Raw genomic sequence first — 23,442 nt, 5'->3', positions numbered from 1 at the left:
AGTAACAACACTCCCCTTGAGTACAATAGTTGTATACCGGGAGAGGGAGAAACAATTTTGAATATTATTATTATTATTATTATTATTATTATTATTAAGTATTTCATACAAATGTTTAAAATTTAAAAGTTTGAATTAAAGAAAAGGAAAAAAAAAATAGTTATGAGAAATGTATCTACGATGATGTAAAAATAAAATAAAATATTACATTTTCAAAGTTAAAAAATATTCATTCTCAAGTCTAATTTGAATACAAAATTACCAAGAATGACTATTGTCATGTGAAAAATTAGTAATTATATATATATATATATATATATATATATATATATATTTGAAAACACAAATTGGTATAAATTTTAAGAATTGAAGTATAATTTTTTAAAACTTACACGTGATCAAGAAAATTAACATTTTATACAAAGTTGGTGATTGTATTTAATTACAAAGAGAGAATTTTTTAACAAGAAAATTTTGAAAAAATAAAACAATTTAGTAAACTTTATCAATACAAAAAGGGTTAAAAAATTATTGTAAGAAAGTGTTGATCATATATTATCATATACATATAAATTATTATTATCGATAAAAATACATTTATAAAAAATTAGATCATCATTATATAATGATATTGATTATTATTTTTTTAGTAAATTATATTTGCATTCTGTGGGTTTTTTTTTATAATTTTTTATATTACACAGTTTTTTTATTTTTATTTTTATTCTTTTTGGTTAATGTGTTGCATTTACCCCTTACAAAAGACACAGGGTCTGACGGGCTTTTGATTGGATAGTAAGATATAAATGTAATAATTCAATCGAATTGTGACTCACAAAGATATGTGCAAATCTCAAAAATCACAAATTATCTATAATCTATTCTTGTTACGAATAAAATAGTATTATGAATATCATTGTTTTTCCTTTATACTGTATTTCAGAAAACAAGTTCCTAAACAACTAGCCTTAACCTTAACCTTTGTAATAAACTAACTAATAGGGACCAACTTTGATGTCACAAAGATACAGTGTAAGATCTTAATAGAGTACTTAGCAGTAAAATTGATGCTTGTATATTGTGCTAGTAAAATGGATCAGAGCATGTAAGAGCCACTAATCGAATTTCTGACCACGTATCTGTGGTTCATGATGCTTTCATGTCATCCAAGCGAAAACGAGCCTGTTCAAAAAGAGAAGTTTCATGAGTTCATGGGTGAAAGGTTTAAAATGGATAACACAGGTCATCACTGGTCTCAATTTTCTTCTCAAAAAATATAGCTTTTGCATTGGTTTGAAAATTGTATACTAACTTTCCAAATATTAATCATTCACTTCAAACTTAATTTTAACCAAAAGAAATTCTGCAGAATCAAGATAATCTAAAAGCAATGTCATTCTACATGCATAAAAATGATCCAATATATCTTATTTCTTACCAGAAACTTGTGATTTTCTTCGAGTAGAGGAGAAAATGCTGTACAAAATTTCTCAATGTCAGCATTGATATCTCCGGTGCCTCCTATCACCTCCATGAACTTCTTCCTACTAGGAGCAAGCTTCATGACAACCTGTAGGAATAATTTGTACAATGTACAGTCAGTTTCTAGTTAAGAAAAAAGAACAGTGGAAAAAGACAAAATAAAACAGAAGACAAGGAAACAACGAAGACACATAGATAAGGTAAAACTGCATGGTATTTAAATGCTTTAATCTAAATTACATGGAATAATGTGAAGTGCGAAGAAACTAGAAGAAGCAAGCTTATTTATTGTTAGTGTAATGTTTTACATGATCACGGCATCATTAAGCTCATTTACTTAGAATTAGAAACCTTAATGCTAAATGTCTCAATACTGGAAATTAGGACAAATAAAGCAATAACATTGAAACTTATACTATTTCATACAACATTGAATATGAAGCACTGTCGTGATAAAGTGCAGAGGTGGTAGAAAATTGACAACACAATGATGCAAATGGTAAACTCAACATGACTTTCTAGGAAGACTATTTCAATGTCCAGCCATTGACATTCCACAGATTTGCAAGATGATTTATAGACCTCTAATAACTCAATAAGCTGTATTTTGTGTTTCTATCGAAACATTCAAGATTATATCAACAAAGAATTAAACATAAGATTACAGAGAAGCTTGAGCTAGCAAGCCAGCCATGCCACTTCTTCAGAGTCTTGTTATAGGAATCAGTACAAGCTTGGGACATTGTCCAATCTTCCTGGTCGATTAAGTTTCGGAACAAAGCCACCAAGAAATCCATTGCCCTGAAGATTTTACCGGTTAGTGAAATAAACGTAGCATAAATAATATTATTGCAAGGATAAATATGGCAATGACAACTAGTACTCATTAGCCAAGGTCTCTGACAACCAAATAAAAATAATTATCACATTAATGTCACAACAACTTGAGAAAGATAAGCAGAACTAGCTGAAGCTTCATAACAGTCTCAAGAAATAAAAGATAAAATCTAATTGAATCAAATTTAAAGGATTCATCATAGTTTCATACAATGACAACACAAGTTCCTGATATGTTGGAGAAAGCTAAATGACCATCATTGTACTCTGAAAAAAATGAAGCCTACAAAACGAATATTTAGATCTAAATCCCTTTTATGGTTATCCCTACGATTCCCCTTTAATTGTCCTCAACCTCTATTTATTGGGCTTTCTATTGGTCTTCATGTTATCAGCTCTTCTCACCGAAGCTTCTATTGGTCTATTTCTCACATGGTCAAGCAATCTTCAGAAAAAAATTATCATCTTTTTCCTCACCCCCTACTTTCTCCCTTATATTCTTTCCTAATTTTAAGCTTTCTTGTATGTCCACTTGTTTCTCTTTCAAGGCAGTAATGTTCTTGCAAAACATAGCTATTTTTGTTGCTATAAGGTAAAATTTTCCATTGAGCTTTGTTAGAATGTATGAAACTATCTTATAATATTGTAATCATATACTAATATGTTTAGAGCATGGTAGTAAGTATCATATGATAAAGGATTCATATAGCACAATATGATACAATTCGCAATCCCGTGATACAAGTTGTTGGAAAACTCATTCATGCTCCTGAATCAATGCTATATTATTAGTATCACACTTGGAATAGCATGAATCGAAATTGCAACCAGAACTGCATGTGAAACCAAATTTAGGTCTCATTCCTTTAGATCGAAGGCCTTGTATGCTAAGATATTCTTATCCGTGCTTTTGTGGAAGTCTTACCTACCAAGAAAGTCTGACTAAGAAATGCCTTAGCACCTCAGCTCAGTACGAATACAAATAGCAGCAACCATAGTCTGTAGTAATCGTGCAGTAGCAACCAACAACACTTATTTTTGGATGACTATAGTGCAAAGTTTTTTTAGTATCATATAGCCACTGTTTTAAGAACTTTAAGCACAGCAACAACAGTGTTTCTTAGAGGCTGTGTTACTGACACTATGCAAGAAATACACTACAATCACTATTTTTGACTATTCCGTTGCTATTAATGATATTTTTGCATGTTTTTATGTCTTATATTTAAGTATATGGTAAATTTTTTAAATGTTTATGAATATTACTATTCACTATATGAAATGATTTATGGTTTAAAATACAAGCTCTCCAATACATAATTTGTCTATCTAGATTCAATTAACATGGCTTAGAGTACCACAGGATTATTCAGAGTATCTAACATATAAGAGGTGACGAAACAAAATATCAAGCCTAATATGGGATGCAGACTATAATGAGTCTGGTCAAAAAACACAATTCAATTTATGTCTCCAAAATGAAGCATAAACCCAGTGAAAACCTGAATAACTTTTTAGCTTTCAGCAGTTTTTTTATCAGATCAGGTTAAATGGGTCCACATTTACTTTTGACTTAACGTAAACTCAAGCTCTATTCGTTACCAATTTGGTTCAAAATAGTCTGGTTAGCTGACTCATTTTGTCAACTCTAAAGAATATGAAGATTGCATCTTAAACTATTTTATGTTATCTTTGAGATTAATTCTTAGGGTTAGCTTATCTATTTTATTAGTTTCCATGTTTCCTAGTATCATTATTTGTTTAATATCTAGTTAGGATTACTATTATTATAAGTAACTTCAGGATTTGTGGACAACATCATCACTTGTAAGTTTGTAACAAATCACAATATCAAGAAGTATTTTTCACTTTCTTCCAATCTTTTCCTCACTCAGTACCTTAGCTCACAAAATTTCAGCAAGCTTGATAAGCTCCTTTGGTCACAAATAGGCCTAAATCCTTTTTTGAGTTCATCCACCCATTTTAAATTTTATAATTTACATCTCCCCTTGTTTTTCTACCAGTTTGTGGAGAAAAAACCAAGGTAACTAAACCATGTAGCTTGTGGCATGAAATGACCTCCAATTTCACCTCAAAGCTTGCTCTATTATTTGTCCTATTGAATCACCATTCCACATGTTCAGATTTACTTAATAAAAATCACTTGACTCCAAACCTTTGGCCTACAATACTAGTTTTCCATTTATTTCAAAGAAACTAGATACCAGTTATGGTTATAATCATTTAGAAGTCTTAAAAAGTAGACTTTAAGCTTAATTTAACTTTACAAAACCAGTCTGTGAGATGAGATTTGTATCACTTATATACTGTAAATTCACCTTATTTCTAGTCGATGAGGGATCTCTAACAAGAAAAAAGAGACAGCTGTCTCTACTCGTCCACAACATAAGTTACATAAGAGCATCAAAGCAAATTTGTAATGTTAAACATACTTGTACCTACACCATGCATGTATTCCGTATACATGCATTGATGTTTAATGTTTCTATACAACCTCTATTAATTATGGTCAGTTTCAAGTGACATTAAGATCCAAATTTTGGAAAGCATGCCTCAAGGGACTCTTGAGAGTTGAGATTTCTTCCATAACTTTGTTTCTAAGTATAGAGGCATTTTTTTTTTATCTAATCTTTAACCTGTTGGCCACTCAAACTTCCTACAGGATCCAACGTATGATTGAAATAAAAAAATTAACCCTACTACAAATTTTAGATAAAGTTCTCCAAAAAACAGATTTAGGAATGTCATACCAACAAACACAAGTTAAAGCAACTGCATGATGTTCATTACCTTGTCAGCCAAAGAAGTCCATTGGTGCAACTAGATGATGATTTAGCAGTTTTAGTTTCAACCTCCACCTGTACCAAACTGTACAGGTAGTTGAATCTGGATGGATTGGTGGAATACATATTTTCCAATCTCTGCCGATAAAATCAGAGAGGTATAGAATTAGAACAAATCATATGATCCCAACTTATAATTGTTAAAAGTTCAACTGAAAAACATTTTATGTAAATCAGATAGAAACCCACGAATTAAAACAAAATGAATCACAATCAAACACTATTGAATACATATAGCCATACCATGTTACCACAAGAAGAAGTGAAGAATAATACATTCAAAGCTGCACCAAATCATCTGACAAAGTATACAGTATCATTAGAGTCGGATACAACAGTTCACAAAAACATACCGATACGTTGCCACCTATGTCAGATTTAACAAGGGCCAAAGCAGTTCCAAACTTATCTGTTACAAGAAAAGTGTTAGCTCTTTTAACCATGACACATGTATCCGTTTATACTTAAACAAGCACTAAACCAGGATGCAATGGTTCACAATCTATTGGTGTTTAAAAAGCCGCAGATGCAGAGTTAGGACTGTAAGATAAAAATTACTTCTGCACATTAATAGTCATGGATCTAGAATGAAGATATAGATACCTAAGAGACCAAGAAAGCAAAATTAAAAGTAATCAACAACATTTTATACATTTTATTGATGAGAAAAGAAAAAATCTCGGGATGTAAGCTAACAGAACAGGATCAACAAAAGTCCACCATGGAAAAACTCACATTATGCATCTTACCTGGCTCAAAGAGGTGATAATTCATTTAAATTTAGCAAATATAGTATCATTTAATTGACCACAGATAAAAAAAAAAGGATAATTGGATTATCCCAAACCATTGAAAAGGACAAAATATATATGGAGGTAGTACTCTAGGAAATGTTAGCATCTATTATTTCTTTCTTTTAAGAGCAAATAACAAGGTAATGAACAAGACACACCTAGTACTGGCAATATGTGCTTGCACACTTCCAAGAAATGTTTGGTCAAAATTTCTCCATGCTCAGACCTTACATGCTCAAGTTCTTTCAGTGCAGGAGCGAAAACAGTCCCCTCCATCTTTGGGCTTTGCTGCACGAGACAAGACCAAACAAATACATTAACATCAGCTAAACAGATATCAAATCCAAACATATGTAACTGAAATTCACGTATACAAATATCACCTTTCTTACGCCAAGCAGAAAAATACAGGAATACGAAGCTAAGAAAGAAAAACTCAGAACATCAACGGGAAGAATGCAGATTTTATACAGGTGGAATGTGACATTAGTCATTGGTTCAACAGATACATAATCTATCCTTGTAGCGAAATTTCTAAAGTAGGAAAGTGAACAAAAATTCAAATTAACATCATATTGTATAAGTAGAGTTTTTACTCTATTTTGATAGCTTGTAATATAGGAAAAAATGAATTTCTTTAAATCTCTCTAAAAGTGGTGGTTTTAACTTAATTTCACTTATAACACATCAGAAGCTTGAACTTTGCTTACAACTAGTGATTCTAAAGCTTATAAGGTCATCACAATTTGCTTTCCTACCACACATAGTATGCTGTTAACTGAGATTAGGAAATTTTCAATGAACTAAGACTTTAGATCCTTGGATTTCTGGATGAGACACCCTTTGAGATGCTTAATAAAAATTGACAACTTCACTGAACAAATTGCAAGGAAAAATAAATAATAGCAGATCTTGCTCCTGCTAAATTTCCCTAAGAGCAGAAAATAGCAGGGACTTGCACAGAAATTGAAAGTGAGTTCAGAAAAAAAGAAGAATTTGGAATACCCATTTTCTAGATTTCCAAAAGAAAGAAAATCTAGATTTCATTTGTTTCCAGAAACAATGGGACACGCATTGATCCGTGAAGAAATAGAGAAGAGATGATGTTCATACACAGGAGGAATTGAAGGGACTGTGATCCAAACAGCAATTGCGTTGGAGTTAAGAGATGGGAACAAGATTCGAAGATTTTCCTCTTTCTCCCTCCTTCCATCATTCATTTTCAAGTATATATACGCAGAAGGAACTGCACTGTGAAACAACCAAAAATTATTATAAAACTTAAAAACTCACATTAAAATAAGGCTTAATTAAGTTGTAAGCATAAATTTGAAAACCTTTGCATAGTTTTTTTTACTAAAAAAAGGTTTCTGTAGTTCATTGAATTCTAAAAACTTAACTAAAAACATTTTTGTACTTCATTAAATTCTAAAAAATTTAAATTTTTTTGGTGTTATTAAAACACACAAAAATTTTAATTGAATTTTAGATTTTTTTTTATTAATTAGATCATACAAATGTTAAGTGAATGAAATAACTATTCTCTTATCACTTTACTTAGTTTTTTATATATTTAAAACTTTAAAGATAAAGTTTTTGAAGTCACTATTATATTTTAAAAAATTATGAAAAACTGTGAAGTTAAAGTGTTAAAATGTGGTATATGAAATAGTATTTTTAGTTTGAAAATCGGTTACGTGAAGGTAGTAGTATGACGTCTGTTTAAAAGACAATATCTTTACTTAAATACACAAAGTAGATTTGATTTTTTAAAATGTTTTATTCTTTTCATAATTAAGAAAATGAATTTTTTTTTTTAAAACAATGTCTCGAAAAGTATTAACTATTTCTTATGTATTTTCAATGAAATTGAAAAATCAAGATTTACGTAATTTTAAAAAATTATTAAAAAACTATTTAATTTCTTTAGATGAACACGATAAGAAGTGATCTTGATTTTCCATATTTACATTTAGAATGAGAGATTAGGTATTACGTAGTTTTTCCGAAAGAGTTATTCATTTAAAAAGTTTATTTTAATTTTGAAAATTAATTTTTTAGTAGTTTTGAAAAAAAATATTGTATGGAGTACTAAGAGGATACTAAAGTTACATAAATATCCATACCTTTATTTTGAAGACAGTGTGATGAGCGTGTCCATATAAGTACCCAAATAAAACATAGAAAAGCATGTTTTCATTTTTAATTTCTCTTTTTTATTTTTTAATATTTATTATAAAAATGTCATTTTATTATTATTTTAAAACATATTTTTATTTTTATTAAAAAGTTGGAATATATTTGAATATATGAGGTGCTAAATAATAAAAAAGGGCCAAAGTGTAAATACATAAATATGTATTGTAAAATGGAAAGAAATCCACTCAAAACTTTACTTACATAAGTGGTGCAATCAATACCATAGAGAGCCCGGGAGAACAAACAATAACATGTGGGCTGTTTCTTCCTGTACCCATATTTTCGCTATGCACCCCATAGCTCAAAAGAAAATAACCTTAATACCCTTTATTTAAAAATTATTAAAAGATTTAACATGAAAGAGACCTATTTCCAGGTTTGTAAACCTAGCCGTTGGACCTCCATACACTTTTGCACCTCCATACATACAAATTGTGCACCTCCATTGTCGGAAGACACACTTCCATTGTCGGATGGCTGCAACAACGTGCATATCCATTGGTCAGAAGTCCGTCTCATCAATGACGTGTCCCGTGTCTGACACGTATCAGAACATCGACACTCGTTGTACGACACATATCAATCAAATGTTCAATTTGAAAGACATTTTTTTGTCTTTAACATGATTTTGACATGACTCCAACACAATGTTAATAATCATAAATTCATTGATTTTCTAAAAAAACCTATAAATTTGTAAATTTATCACATAAGTTTTTATTATAAGTATAAAAATATGAAAAAATATTATATGATACTACTTTTCACTTTTTTGGATATTAGATTGATAAATTATATTCATTTTTATATTAATTGAGAATTTGTTAGTTAAAAGTTTAGAACTAATATGTATATGAATGCTATATCCCGTGTCTTATGTTTTCCAATTTAACCATATTTTCGTGTCCGTGTCGTATCTGTTTCCGTGTTTGTATCCGGACTTCATATTCGACCCCATTACTTAAAGCTTCAATGGTTTGCACCTCCATAGCTTGAACCTCCAAGCACCTTCATAGCTTAAATCTCGGCACTTCCATTGCTCAAAGTTTGTGAAGAAGAAGGTGGCTTGTCAATAGTGCGTTGCGAAGAGCAAGAGATAACTGGGTATATGAATTTGTTTTTTTTTCATATTCACGGTTGCTTGTTAGGGTGTATATGTAATACGATTTATTTTTTCGGATTCAAAATTCATTTCGAATTTTAAAATCTAGATTTTAAATTCGGAAAAACTCTCGTTTGTAAAATTTGGTATGTATTTGTACATAAATGATAATAAAATATTTTAAAAATAATTAGTTATAATTTTTTATATAAGAACCAAACGATATACGAGTTTTAAGTCTCGATCAGGAATCATTTTCCATTTTTAGTTCAACTTCAGGATTTTTTTTTTTCAGTAAAAAAATGCAGTCTTAAAATACCACACAAACATAAATAAACGCAGTGTGAAACCATTGATGTTGATATTTTTTCCTATAAAAATGGTAACACGTAATAAATTGGAACATGTGAACAATGTTGACATTTTTTATTTTAGGGTCTATTTGAAAAAAAAAATTGTAAAATAGGGTCCATTGATTATTTTTTTTAAAATTGGATCAAGTTGTTATTGGGGAGGATAACTTTCAAGATGAAATCGTTCTCCCGGCCGATTTCGTTTTTTTTTTTTTAAAAGTAATGTCGTTACGTGAGAGAACGACTTCTATTTAAAAGAAAAGTGAGGTCAAAGAAAAGTGAAGTCGTCTTCTAACATGACGATTTCACTTTTCAAATTTTTTTTTTAAACTTTTCACTTTTTCAGTTTAATTATTTGTTTTCTTTTTTCATTATTTTATTTTTTAAATATTTTAGAATTTTTTTCCTTTTATTTAATTTAACGGTTTTGCTTAATTTTTTATTTTTCAGTTTTGATTAAATTTTTATAAATTTTCAGTTTTCGTTATTTATATTTTTTTAACTTATCAGTTATCAATATTTTTTGAATTTATAATTATTTTATTTACAAATTTTGTTAGATATAAAAAGGTTAAATTATGTCTTTGGTCCCCATTTTGGAGTCAAAATCTCAAAATGGTACCCAAATTTTTAAAAGTCTCAAAATGGTCCCCTTTTTTGACAAAACGTCTCACGTTTGTCCTTCCCGTTAAGTCAAGGTTGACGCCGTTAGAGGGAGTGCCACATGTCAGTTCCTCGATTTTTTGAATTTTTTTATTAATTTTTTTTGAATTTTTTTTATTTTGAATTTTTTTTTGAATTTTTTTAAAAAATCAAAAAATTACCACGTGTCAAGCTGTCATCGTGCCATATGGCAGTGATAGTGACAAGTATCAGTATTACGCCACGTGTCATTTTGTTAGTCTCAATTTGGTCCCTTTATTTTAATTTGTCTCAATTTAGTCCCAATTTTTGTAAAAATAGAGCAATTTTGTCCCTCTCCAAATTGAAATTTTTAATTTCTGTATAAATGTACACAAATATTTCCATCAAAATTGATATTTCAAGTAAATATTTTTAACCAAATTAAGTTCATTTAATTAATATTTTACATTGAACTTTATTTAAAATGGTTTAAAAGTTGTTAATAGAAAATAATGTTAATAGAAAAAAAATCATAAATTACCTAGTTCATGTTACAATAAAACACATATAAATTTAAAATTTGAAAACAATTTTAAGTAAAGTTGAATGTGAAAGATAATTTTAACTAAACTTAGCTATGTTAAAAATATATAATAAAAATATCAATTTGAATAAAAATATCAAATTTAATAAAAATATTTGTATAATATTTATACAGAAATTAAATTTTGTTTCAATTTGAAGGGGACAAAATTGCTCTATTTTTACAAAAATTGGGACTAAATTGAGACAAATTAAAATAAAGGGACCAAATTGAGACTAACAAAATGACACGTGGCGTAATACTGACACGTGTCACTGTCACTGCCACGTGGCACGATGACAGCTTGACACGTGGCAATTTTTTTGATTTTTTTTAAAAATTCAAAAAACAAAATCAAAAAAATTAATAAAAAAATTCAAAAAATTGAGGAATTGACACGTGACACTCCCTCTAACGGCATCAACCTTGACTTAACGGGAAGGGCAAACGTGAGACGTTTTGTCAAAAAAGGGGACCATTTTGAGACTTTTAAAAATTTGGGTACCATTTTGAGATTTTGACTCCAAAATGGGGACCAAAGACATAATTAAACCATATAAAAATTATGTTGATTTCTACTAACTTAATTATTATATTTTAATTATTAATTAATGTTAAAATATATTAATGTAATGTTTATTTTTAATTTATTAATTTTTTTTTACTGATTATTCTTCCAAACCCTAAAAAAATCCAATTAATTTATTATGAAAAAAAATAGAAAAAATATTTAAAAAAAAAACGAAAAAGTGAAGTCGTCGTTTGTGAGGACGGCTTCACTTTTTACTTTCAAAGAAATCGTTCCTCCCAATGACGACATCACCTTTTTTTTAAAAAAAAAAACTAGTTAGAGAAATGACGATTTTATCTTTGATGTCGTTATCTTTCCTCACGACTTGATCTATTTTTGAAAAAAAAAAATCCATTTATACAAATTCAAATTTTAATAGACCCTAAACTATAAAAAAAAATCGAACAATGTTATTTAAATTGTGCATGTGGTGTTTGTGATCCCATAAACAAATGCTATGAGCTTGTCGGCTTCTGTAACCTTATCCCAACTTCTAATACATTAATAGTTCACTGTGTTATTTAGAACGTGTGTGCTGTTTCTCTGATGACATAAACTTAGGTTGCTTCTTTCATAGTTGGTTGGATGTTTTAATTTGTAATATATATATATATATATATATATATATATATATATATATATATATATATATATATATATATATATATATATAAAGCTTCTTGCTTCTGAGGAATTTTTCAGCTGTTTGCAAAATAAAGATTTGTGTGATCTCTCTCTTTCCCTCTCTCAGTACAAAATTTTTTATAGGTCCTCCAAGGTGATTAAGTAGGGTGGAATTTTTTTCATCTCTTATATAGTATGATAAAATATTTCGTTATATCTATCCTTTAGTTTAAATAATTTATTGCCAATATTTATACGAAGTTTTTTTTATCACGAGTGTATTATTTTATTAAAATATAATATATTTTTATATAAGGCTAATGGTTGGTGAAAGAGTTGGACCCTTGTGCTCTTGAAACGTAGGTGTAGTCACATAGGATGAGTTTGCAGCTACTGACTTTGGCTTGTAAAGAACTTAATAATTTTTTGTTGCACAAGCTCTTTTTAATGGGTCTCTCTGTAAAGAAAGAAAGGTGAAGCAATAAAAGCAAAACGTTTCTCTCTGAAACACACTTATTTAGCTCATTCAGCTTACTGTCCCTATAAAACCTAAAACTCAACCCCACCTCACAACACAACACTCTTCCTCCTCATTCTTCTCATTTCATGCACGCTCTCAACAATTTCAAGGATCTGGATATTAGATATTAGGCATAAAAAGATTGAAAACTATGATAACCAGTAGTTTATTTTTGTTTAGTTTCTAACTTTGTTTCTGTTTTGCAGGTATTGCTAATTAGGCTCTGTTTAGTTTACTCTTTTTAGTGGAAGTTTCTAACCAAATAAAACATCATTCCACATCTCACGAAATTCTTTATGGTGTAAGAATTTTACTAAAAATAAAGTTTCTAATAATTTTCATATCTTTTACAGTTGTATACGATTTGTAGCATTAGACTAATTATCTATATGAGTGTCAAGTGAGACTGTTTGTATGAGATTTTGACAATGATCTCTAGAATACTTATGAATATGCATGATCAATTAAACACAACATAACGATAACAACAAAGAATTATGAGGGTGTATTGTGATTGATAAACCGCTAACACACACTAAATACTTGATTCATATGATTTACTATACCAATTACACTGTGCATTAAGTTTTTTAATCTAAAACTAGTTCATATAATTTGTTATACACTAACACAAAAAAGGTCTTTAACGTCACCCCAATAACGTCTGTCTAAAAAAAGCCCAACATTAAAAATGACCGGTGGCATTTTTGTAAATAACGAGACCTTTTTAACGTCTGACGTGGAGCAGGCAGACGTTACTTAACGTCTGTTAAAAAATACCCCGACGTCACTCAAAAAAGGACGTCGGCCCCCAGCTTGACAGACGTCCCTTGACGTCGGACCAGGGCGCGCCAGACGTCCCTTTAAGTCGGCCTCTCCTACCCCCGACGTCACTTAACGTCGGACATAAATTATTCTGGTGTTACTTTTTCTTTATAGACTGTTAATTTTATAAATAAATACTATTTATGGATGAATAACTTTTTATTTTATTCCATTTATTTTAGTTTAATAATTAAGATTTATTATTTTATTGTAATCAGATTTATTATTATTTATTTTCTTCTACCTAAAAATACAACTTGTTTGTACGAAGGAAAGACACAATAAACACGTAAGATTATATAAAAGTAGTGTATTTAATCATCTTTTTGTATAAACTTTTACCATATGTGAGAAAATATCATATTTATCAACACCTTTTCTTTGTTTTACGTATTTCGCCACTAATTTTGCCTTGTACCTTGAAGACGTAGAAGTAGCACTTGCTTCACTCTTAACATTTATTTGTTCTTTAAAGTCCTTTTGCCCTTAAGTAATTTTACCAAGTCATAAGTGTAATTATCATGCTAAGATTTGATCTGATCTTGCACTACATCGAGCTATTATTGTTTTTCTTTACTTTCCAAAGCTTCTTCAAAATACTCAGGTTCTCCACTATGAGAGGGACTTGTGGGAATACCCACAAACATAAGTCAATAAATCAGGTTCCACTAAGATCAAATATGGGTATAAGAGAGCCAAATCAAAAGCACCAACAAATACTTATAACCAACCAATACATTAAAGTAATAATGGTTTCAAATATAAAGAACAAAGAAAGATAAACCTAAAATAGAACATCAATGCAAGACTGATTTCTCTATCCTCATATCTCTAATTGACAATCTCAACCATGAAAATAAAACACCTATGCTAAAAACCTACTGTCAAATGGTTAGATAAATATATCAATAAATTTTCTCTCCCTTTCCTCTCTTCCGAGAGTGCAAAAATAAACTCATTTCTTGTCCCTAACGGGCCGTCTCCACTGAGATTAAATAATTGGGACTCCAAATCAACCTTATGCACATAAATGTATTAAGAATCCTCGGATGTGGGGACCTTGCATAAGGCTAACACCTAACCTCTACGCTACTAAATTCAACACGTATTGGTGTTCTTTTCTATTTCTTTTCACTTTCAAATTCAAACATTTCTAACTTTTTATATATCCATATATTATTTATTTCTAGTTTTGAAATGGTATTTATTGTTTTATTTTTTTATTTTTTCTGTCCGTAAACTAATTAAAAATAAAATAAAATTATAATATATATATATATATATATAATTTTTTGTGTTCTTTTTTTTTTAATTTTATTCTCTGAATTACTATTTTTTTAAATTAAATAATTTTTCATAATAATAAAATAATTTATAGTTTTATCATTTTAGTAAATATTCTTTTGAATTTAAATAATTATAAAAGAATTATTTCATTTTAGTAATAGCTTTTTCAAATTTAAATAATTATACATGATAAAAATATTATTTATAAAATATCTAAAATTTATTTTATCTTTAGATATATATCTTTTTAATTTTACACTTTTAATTATTATTTTTAAAATTTAAATAATATATATATATATATATATATATATATATATATATATATATATAAAGTGGATGGAAAATAATTGACATCAATTATTCCGTGACAGAGGTCAAGTGGACTGAGTCATAATCAAATCATAGTGGTTAGACTGGTGTTATACTCTTACATAAAAAAAGTTGTACCTTAACTAATAACTATAGTTTTTGACCTAGTGATAAACGTTTGATCCTAAGACTTTAAAATTCACTTTTATTTTTATATTAATGAAATGTTTCAAATAAAAGATATAGATTTATTATATATATATATATATATATATATATATATATATATATATATATATTCTTTTTTCTTCAAGAATTCACAATCCTACTGATATTTTTTCACATCTTGTGTTTGCCCAGCATTCAATTTTGGTGTGGTTGTCACCTTGGTTGGTTTTGGAGGACAAGAACTTAACATTCGAAAAAGTATGAGAAGCAGTGGGATGTTCGGGACCAGCATTCAATCGTCATCCATCCAGTTGTCACCTTCATCCGGTTCGTAAAATTCAATAATCGATATTATTAACTTTATTTGCCATGACGACAAAACGTATTTTACTCTTTTAAAATAATTATATTATTATTTTACTCTTTTAAATATCTATTTTTTAAATTTAACCATTTTTTAAAACTAAATTAATTATCTACAGTGAAGAAATTCCACTTATTATAATTATGCTGAAAGATATCATAAATTTTTATATTAAGACATAAAAGAACATTTAAGCAAAAATGTATGTTTCACATTGTTTTTTTGCAGTCCAATCATACATCTTCTCTTCTTATCATAGTTTGGTCGTCATTGCAAAGAAAATAAATATTATTTTAAATTGGCTTATTTCACTTTTTTTTTTTTTGTGTTCTTATAAACCATATGGAGGTGACAACTGGACGAAACCTGAACGTTGGTGCCAAGCATTCCATTTTATTTCACATATTTTCTCTATACGTGAAGTCTTCTCTTCTTGTTCATAAAAATCATAAATTTAAAACTTTGTGATTTTTAAAAGATAATTATATATTAATATTATTATTCTTTTAAATTTGTAGGATAGTATTGAAAGTAAAACAATATATTCAGTACTTTAATCGTTATTATAATTCAAATAAAATAAACAGAATTGAAAATTGTATATCAATACTATTTTTTTTTATCTATAACAATATATAATGGATACTATTTTTTTTTATCTATAACAATATATAATGGAGATTCCCCTTTTTGTGTCCATTTTTCAAAATATCGATTTTACCCTTTAAATATAACAATTTATTAAATTTTTAAAAATTGACCGTTACTTTTACAAACCTTTTATAAAATCAGATGTCTTTGCTTCTTCTATTCTTTTTTATTTATCAATGGTTATTCTTTTATTTGTTCTGATATATTTCACTTTATTTTTAATAAATATAATTTTAATATATATATTAACTTAGTAACATTATAATATTATCACCTACTAATATAATATCACGCATATTTAAAAAATACATACACACATACGCTATCCCGTGTAACGCTAGTTATATTAAAGAGGAAACATGTACATGTTAATACTTATTACATTGAACTAACTCTTTATTCTATTCTTTTAAACTTTTTTTAAGATTAATATTGGCTTAAATACCTTATATAGTGCAATAAAAGAAATATTTGAAATAGTATTATGCTCTTTAATAAATTAAAAAAAATCAAAATTCCTTGTTTTGGTTTATAATATGTATAGATCAATATCTCATTTTCATTTTCAATTGTTTTAATTTTAATGCTAATTTTTCAATATTCTTATTATTAATAAATTCTTTCATTCACTACAAGAAAAGTATAAATTATCCACAGTATTTTATCGACAAATTAAAATTCATCGATAATAATAAATTTTTGACAGAATTTATTGTTTAAAATATTGAAGAAAATATTTGTCTATAAAGTTTTGTGAGATATTCGTCGGTATATTCAATCGACAATGGCTTAATTATCGATGGACAAAATACTTCGGTAACTAATTGGATGATATCACATTAACTTTCGTCCGAAAATGTGAATCAGAACAAATGCAAAGTTAGCGAAAACCCAACCTACGGTGACCTTGCCCTGGTCCTCCATGACGTTGTTGTGACGCTACCGTGAGGCGTCCTCTTATTCGTGGGTTGAGGGATGCTTGTCGTCGATGGTTTCTGTCACGTTTGTTGTAGCTATGATCATCGAGGGACCTGCCATGTTTGTTGCTGCACTCGCCGTCAAGGGGCCTTATCGTCTTTGTTGTCGTACCAATCATCACGGTAAACGGTGATTTGATTGTTCTGTAGGTGGGGTTTTAGTTTGAAGCACTGATTTTGCTGAAAGATGGATATTGGAGATTGTTCTATGGTGCCAGAATAAAAGAAAAAAGAACAAAAAGTTTTAGGTTTAAGTGAAATACACATATATTTTACCATTTGTGAGAGTCGCTCAAAAGTCTAAGATTCTCTTTTATAGAAAATACTTCTAGAAACTAAGTCGTCTAAAAAGAAGACTTCTTGCATCGGGTTTGACCAAGATTGGTCTCCAAGTCTCTCCTTTAGGCACCATTGACCTTCTAGAAGGGAAGGTCAACCTTACTCTCCAAGCTTCCTCCAAAAATGTGCCACTTATGTGTGGGTCAAAGGATGAGTCTCTCCATCACTCCGTGTAGTGTTATCCTCCTCCAACATAGTCCTAGCTTATTTTACAAATAAACAACCAAACAAAAGGTCAAGTGGTCAATTTAAGTCAAGTTAACAAATGTCAACTCAATTCAAGTCAACAAAATAAAATTCAACACAAAACTAAACCTCATAAAAGAGAGAAAATTTAAAAACTTTTTTTTAAGCATGTGTCTCCATCCTCAGTAAGAGTTAAGGGCTCATCGGTATTTGAGTGAAAGAGTGCATAGCACCTAAATATTATATATAGGCATAAAGAAATTAAAAACTAGGATAACCAATTGTTCCTTTTCGTTTAGTTTCAAACATTTTTTCTGCTTTGCAAGTATAGTTAATACTTTTATTTCAGTTGTATTTGGTTTGACTCAACCTTAACACAATCCTAACAGCAAGAACAACATCCTCATCAGGAATTCAATAATTTTGATGATGATTATGTAGATTATTAGAACCTATTTTAAGATACTTATTAGGTGTTTTCTATTATGTGTATATACAATATACTTACCAACATATTATTACTTTAATAATTTATTTTCTATTGTACTTGAAATAAATATTTGCAGGGTTATTTAAGGGCGAAAAACATAGCTCACTATCCTATAAGCATGCATTGCATTTACTATCTATCGATAATGATTTATGATTTGAATTTATCAACGGATATATTCGTCAGTGAAAAAAACTTTACCAATAAATTTTTGTTATTATTTTTTATTATTGATATCAATTATTTGTGTAGTGATTAAACTATCATATAAGTTATTTTAGTTTGTAATATATACATGATTTTAAAAAATTAAATAAAGAATTATGTTAATATTTGTATAAAGTGCATATATATATATATATATATATATATATAATATTTGGGGATGTTATAATCATTATTGAGACTAATAGGGGATAAGAATAAAGGGATGAGTGATACTTAACCTAAAAATTAATTGGACCACATAAACAAATGTTATCACGTTTCAGAATTCTAAATTTGATTTCAGTACAGTCTTATCTTTAAAGGAAACAACCGGACAGAAATTGAATACTGGTCCTAAACACGTGAGAAATTAAATGAAGATTTATATAGGTCTGTCATTGATGTAAGAAGATTAACATCATTATTTATTTAATTTCTTGAAAAATAATATACAAAAAATGTTATTCTGTTGATGGTTAGTTTTTTCTTAGTTTTACATTCATAAATTCATATACAATGAATGAAACATACAAATTTATTTCCAATTTACCGTATTTTTATACAGAATTCTGCAGTTAACACTTTGGGCGTATTTATTTAAGAAGAAATACGGTGTTATAGTTTCAATATCAGTGGCAATTATTAAATTTGTTTTTTCCTCTTTCATCATATGATCACATTTCCGTCACGTGTTTTATGTACAGATAAGTTCATCGCAATTGTTTTCAATAAAAAAGTGATATTTTTGGCACCTTAAAGTTGATTTGACTATTTTTAATAATGAAAAATAAAAAAAAATAATTGTTCTCAAAACGAAAAATATTTTGGACAACCCTTCTTAAAAAATAATGTAATCATAACTAAAATATTATTATTTTCCGTTTTTTTAATATTTTTTTGAAAGTCTCAAATATCATGATCTTTTTCCATTCACAAAAAAAATTGTAAAGTAAAAGAAACATAAAAATAAAATAAAAGAGTAAGGATCCCATTTCATAACAGTATAAATAGGTGCCTTTGAGATGAAGGTAAATAAGCAAACTCAAATCTTTTTCTCTTAATCCTTCTTGTTGTGTTAAGAAAAATGTCAGACCCTGTTTACATCGATGCCGCATTGCCTTCATCAAACCCATTCCAAGTCTATTTCTTCATAAAAAACAAGTATGTGAGACTGTATTACACTCCCGGAACATCAGGTGATGAACTTCTGACTCCTCTGGAATTAGTTAGTACTGGTTTTCCATCACTTGCAGGAACGCCATTTGCAGAACAAGGAATAGACGGTTGCTTCAACACTGAAGGCAGTGAAGCATATATCTTCTCCGGTAAGAACTGTGCCTACATAGACTATGCTCCAAACACAGGAAACGACAAGATCCTCCAAGGTCCTTCCACAATCGCTGAAATGTTTCCCGACCTAAGAAACACTGTGTTTGCTGAGGGCTTGGACGGTGCATTTAGGTCAACCATAGGCAAAGAAGTTTACATATTCAAGGGAGAGAAGTATACTCGCATTACGTATGATACCAAGTTGCGTATCATCGACATTCTTGACATCCCCGAAGGGTTCCCTGTTTTGAAAGGTACGATATTTGAGAATGGAATCGATGCGTGTTTTTCTTCTCATGTGGAGAATGAAGTTTACCTTTTCAAAGGAGATGACTATGTGCGTATGAAAGTCACTCCGCATGCGACTAATGACACACTTGTGGGTGATGTCACTCCTATCGTTGAAGGTTGGCCACCCCTTAAAGGAATTGTGCCAGTCACCGAATGAAGGGATTTACTCTCATCAATATGATGACCAGCTTTAAAAAACATGTTACAAATAAGGTCTTCATTACCAAAGTTTGTTTCTTTTTCTCTTTAATATGTGTAACATTAGGATTATTGGATGCTTGTTACTTTTCCTAATGTAACAAGTCTCTGGATGTTTGTTTTCCTTTCTGTAAGTGGTTGTTTCTTTCCTATCTTCATGTAATTTTGTATGCTTAATTATAAATGTGTGGTGTTGTTTATTTTTTTCTGTATGCTTAATTCCAATGTGTAAGAATGTATCTTCCAGGATAAGAACACAATCAGAAACAACTTTCTTTTATCAATATATATAACATGATGTAAATCACAAAAATCTTATCATATATATTGGACTTTTTTTTTCTGACAATGAACTCTTAAGCAAAAGGACAATTAAAAAAAAGTTGTCCTTAGTGGACAAGATATTTTTACCTATTAAATTTAGTATTTGTTATGATCTTAAAATTATGTGTATTTCGTTTTAGTATTAATAGTATTAGTTACATGTTTGGAATTAGACCGAAAATTTCGAACAAACTTTTGAGAAAAATAGATGTTTTTCCTCGATATGAAGACACACAAACAAAACATTAAAAAGAAAAAAATTTAGACTTATGTTTTAAACTTTGAGTTCAAGACTATGAATGAAGCAACTTTTAAATCATAAAAGTTATAAGCATGATGTTAAGTAAAATAATTCCTTTTATTTTCATATCATGAACAATATTTTCAAATTCTTAAATCTTGTAAAAAATAGATTAATCTTGTCCCTATATTAGGATTTTGATTCATTTTAATCCTATACGATTTTTACTCGATTGAGTCCCTATCTTTTAAAACTAATTCATTTGAATCCATATTTTGTAACAAAAAAAATTCAAGTTTATTCTATTAAATTGGTGTTAATACCATTTGGAAGTGCTATATGCCAAAATTTGGATCTATCACGTGTCAAAATCTAAGGTCATCTTCTACTTAGAAGGTCCACGTGTCAAAATTAAAGGAGTTTCAAGATAGAAGATGATCCAGATTTTGACATGTGATAGACCTAAAATTTGACATGTGACACTTCCAAATGGTGTTAATGTCAATTTAACAGAAGAGACCACATTGATCATTTTTACAAAAATAAAGACTCAATTAAATCAAAAGTAAATATAAGAACCAAACAAATCAAAGATTTAGATATAAGGATCAAATTACTAATTAAACATAAGTTTATTATCAATCATTTGAAATTAAATTATTTTTTACAGAAATATCAAGATAAACTCTCTTTTTTTTTTTTTCAGATACATATTTTAGTTCAAGTGCTCCTCCCAACTCAATATATAGCAATTTTAATATAACAAATTATTTCATAAATGTTATCATACAAAACACTTAAAATATGTCCATGAGATAAAATATCTTTATCAGAAACATGTTTTAGAATTAGACGATGTTAAAGCATAACGTAATATGAAAGCAAAATCAATAACTTTAGATATAACAAGAAATAACTCTATTTTAGTGAGTTAAAATTTCATTTCTTAGTACTTACACGAAAGTGATTTAAACATATCCATAACAAATATATTATATAATATTATCTCTATCTTTTGCTATAAAAGAAATAATGATGAATTACATAAAACAACTTTTTCTCTTTAAGAGTGTCAGAAAAAATAAAAAAGTAAATAAATAATAATAATAGGACAAATAAATGGATAAAAGAAAACATATCAAACGAAACAATTCTTAAAACAAACATCAATAATACAAGAAAAGATTTTAAACGAAGGAAAATATTAAAAAAATTTGGGTTGAGTGATTATATACAAGGACCTATTAGATCAATCGAGTAAAATGAATGATATTTAAACTTTATGAAGACCAATATTATATTATAAAAGACAATATACAAAAAATATTGAATACACTACTTTTATATAATCTTACGTGTTTCTTGTTTCTTTCGTTCCTACACATAAGTTGTATTTTTAAGTAGAAGAAAATAAATAATAATAAATCTGATTACAATAAAATAATAAATCTTAATTATTAAACTAAAATAAATAGAATTAAGATTAAAAATTGTTCATCCATAAATAGTATTTATTTATAAAATTAACAGTCTATAAAGAAAAAGCAACACCAGAATAATTTATTTATTTACTTATTAAATATTTTGAACTACTTTGTTTTGAGCAGGAATGAACAAGATAAACACTACATTAAATATAAAATTATACTGTTTTTAAAGTATTCTTAAAGGTTTTTTTTAGCTATTTGGCTGAGATAAGTAAATAATTAATTTGAGAAAAGACAAGAAAAGTACATTAAGTTTTGAAACGTAAAGATATAAAGATAAAAAGCTTGTAAATTTAAAATATGAGCCGTTCAAGCCTTTATTATCAAGCAAGGAAATAGAAATTACATGGGAAGATAGAAAGAAACATGCAGTCACACGTACGAAAGGAAACACAAACATTAAACATCAAACATGAGGAAACATGAAACATGATATTATATGATGACACGATTTGTTATTTATTGTGGTTGAAGAGGAGAGTGAACAATCCTTTCATTCAGTAACTGGGAAAACGCCTCGAAGACATGGCCAACCCGCAAGGATATCCCTGACTTGATTGAAAGTACCATCAGATTCACGTAAAAGCGTATATTTGTCTTCTTTGAAGAGGTAAGCAAATCCCTTCTTCACAGAACCAAAACTCGCATCAATTCCACTTTCAAAGATGGTCCCTTTCAGATGAGGAAACCCATCAGTGATGTTACCAATAGACCCAACAAGCTCCTTCGAATCATAGGCTATGCGACAATAATCAATGCCCTTGAACAAGTAAACTTCTTTTCCTTTGGTTGACCTAAATGCAGCGTCTATGCCCTCCGCAAACACCGTGTTTCTGAGGGTCGGAAACATTTGAGCAATTGTGGTAGGACCTACGAGGATCTTGTCCTTTGATGAATGTGGAGCATAATCTATGTAGGCACAGATGTCGGAGGAGAAGATATATGCTTTGCTTCCTTCGGTGTCAAAGGAACAGTCTATTCCATCTTCTGCAAATGCCGTTCCTGCAAGTGATGAAAAACCAGAACTCACCAATTGCAGTGGAGTCATAATTTCATCACCTGTGTCTCCGGGAGTGTAATACAGCCTCACATACTTGTTTTTCGCAAAGAAATAAACTTGATATGGTCTCGATGAAGGGATTGCGGCATTGATTAAAACAGGGCTCGACATTTTTCTTTCTTAACACAAGCTTGCTTATTTACGTTCATCACC

General features: G+C 29.0%; 3 protein-coding genes across 4 annotated transcripts; 1 reads left to right on the top strand and 2 right to left on the bottom strand.

Moving 5' to 3' along the window:
* Nucleotides 1–867: 867 nt before the first annotated feature.
* LOC114189565 (glycolipid transfer protein 1-like) lies at nucleotides 868–7,231 on the bottom strand. 2 transcript variants are annotated; one of them, XM_028078167.2, is made up of 7 exons: nucleotides 7,091–7,231; nucleotides 6,136–6,265; nucleotides 5,537–5,592; nucleotides 5,131–5,261; nucleotides 2,148–2,283; nucleotides 1,439–1,570; nucleotides 868–1,182 (listed from the first exon to the last, which is right to left on the bottom strand). In XM_028078167.2, exons 2-7 carry the CDS (start codon nucleotides 6,251–6,253, stop codon nucleotides 1,147–1,149), a joined length of 609 nt encoding a protein of 202 aa, XP_027933968.1. In that variant the 5' UTR covers nucleotides 6,254–6,265; nucleotides 7,091–7,231; the 3' UTR covers nucleotides 868–1,146. The 2 variants fall into 2 exon arrangements, with proteins under 2 accessions (XP_027933968.1, XP_027933967.1); XM_028078166.2 differs by having other exon boundaries at nucleotides 6,983–7,171.
* Nucleotides 7,232–19,385: 12,154 nt separating this feature from the next.
* LOC114190876 (albumin-2-like) lies at nucleotides 19,386–20,377 on the top strand. The gene has a single exon (XM_028079939.2). It carries the CDS (start codon nucleotides 19,444–19,446, stop codon nucleotides 20,134–20,136), a length of 693 nt encoding a protein of 230 aa, XP_027935740.1. The 5' UTR covers nucleotides 19,386–19,443; the 3' UTR covers nucleotides 20,137–20,377.
* A 2,137-nt stretch (nucleotides 20,378–22,514) lies between these two features.
* On the bottom strand, nucleotides 22,515–23,442 carry LOC114190788 (albumin-2-like). Its single transcript, XM_028079826.2, has one exon. It carries the CDS (start codon nucleotides 23,398–23,400, stop codon nucleotides 22,723–22,725), a length of 678 nt encoding a protein of 225 aa, XP_027935627.1. The 5' UTR covers nucleotides 23,401–23,442; the 3' UTR covers nucleotides 22,515–22,722.

Source organism: Vigna unguiculata, chromosome 7, assembly GCF_037176805.1.
Source record: "Vigna unguiculata cultivar grain cowpea cultivar isolate G323 ecotype 2 chromosome 7, ASM3717680v1, whole genome shotgun sequence".
NCBI lineage: Eukaryota > Viridiplantae > Streptophyta > Magnoliopsida > Fabales > Fabaceae > Vigna > Vigna unguiculata.
Note: the sequence above shows the minus strand (reverse complement) of the source record. Positions and strands in the feature narration are given on the sequence as shown.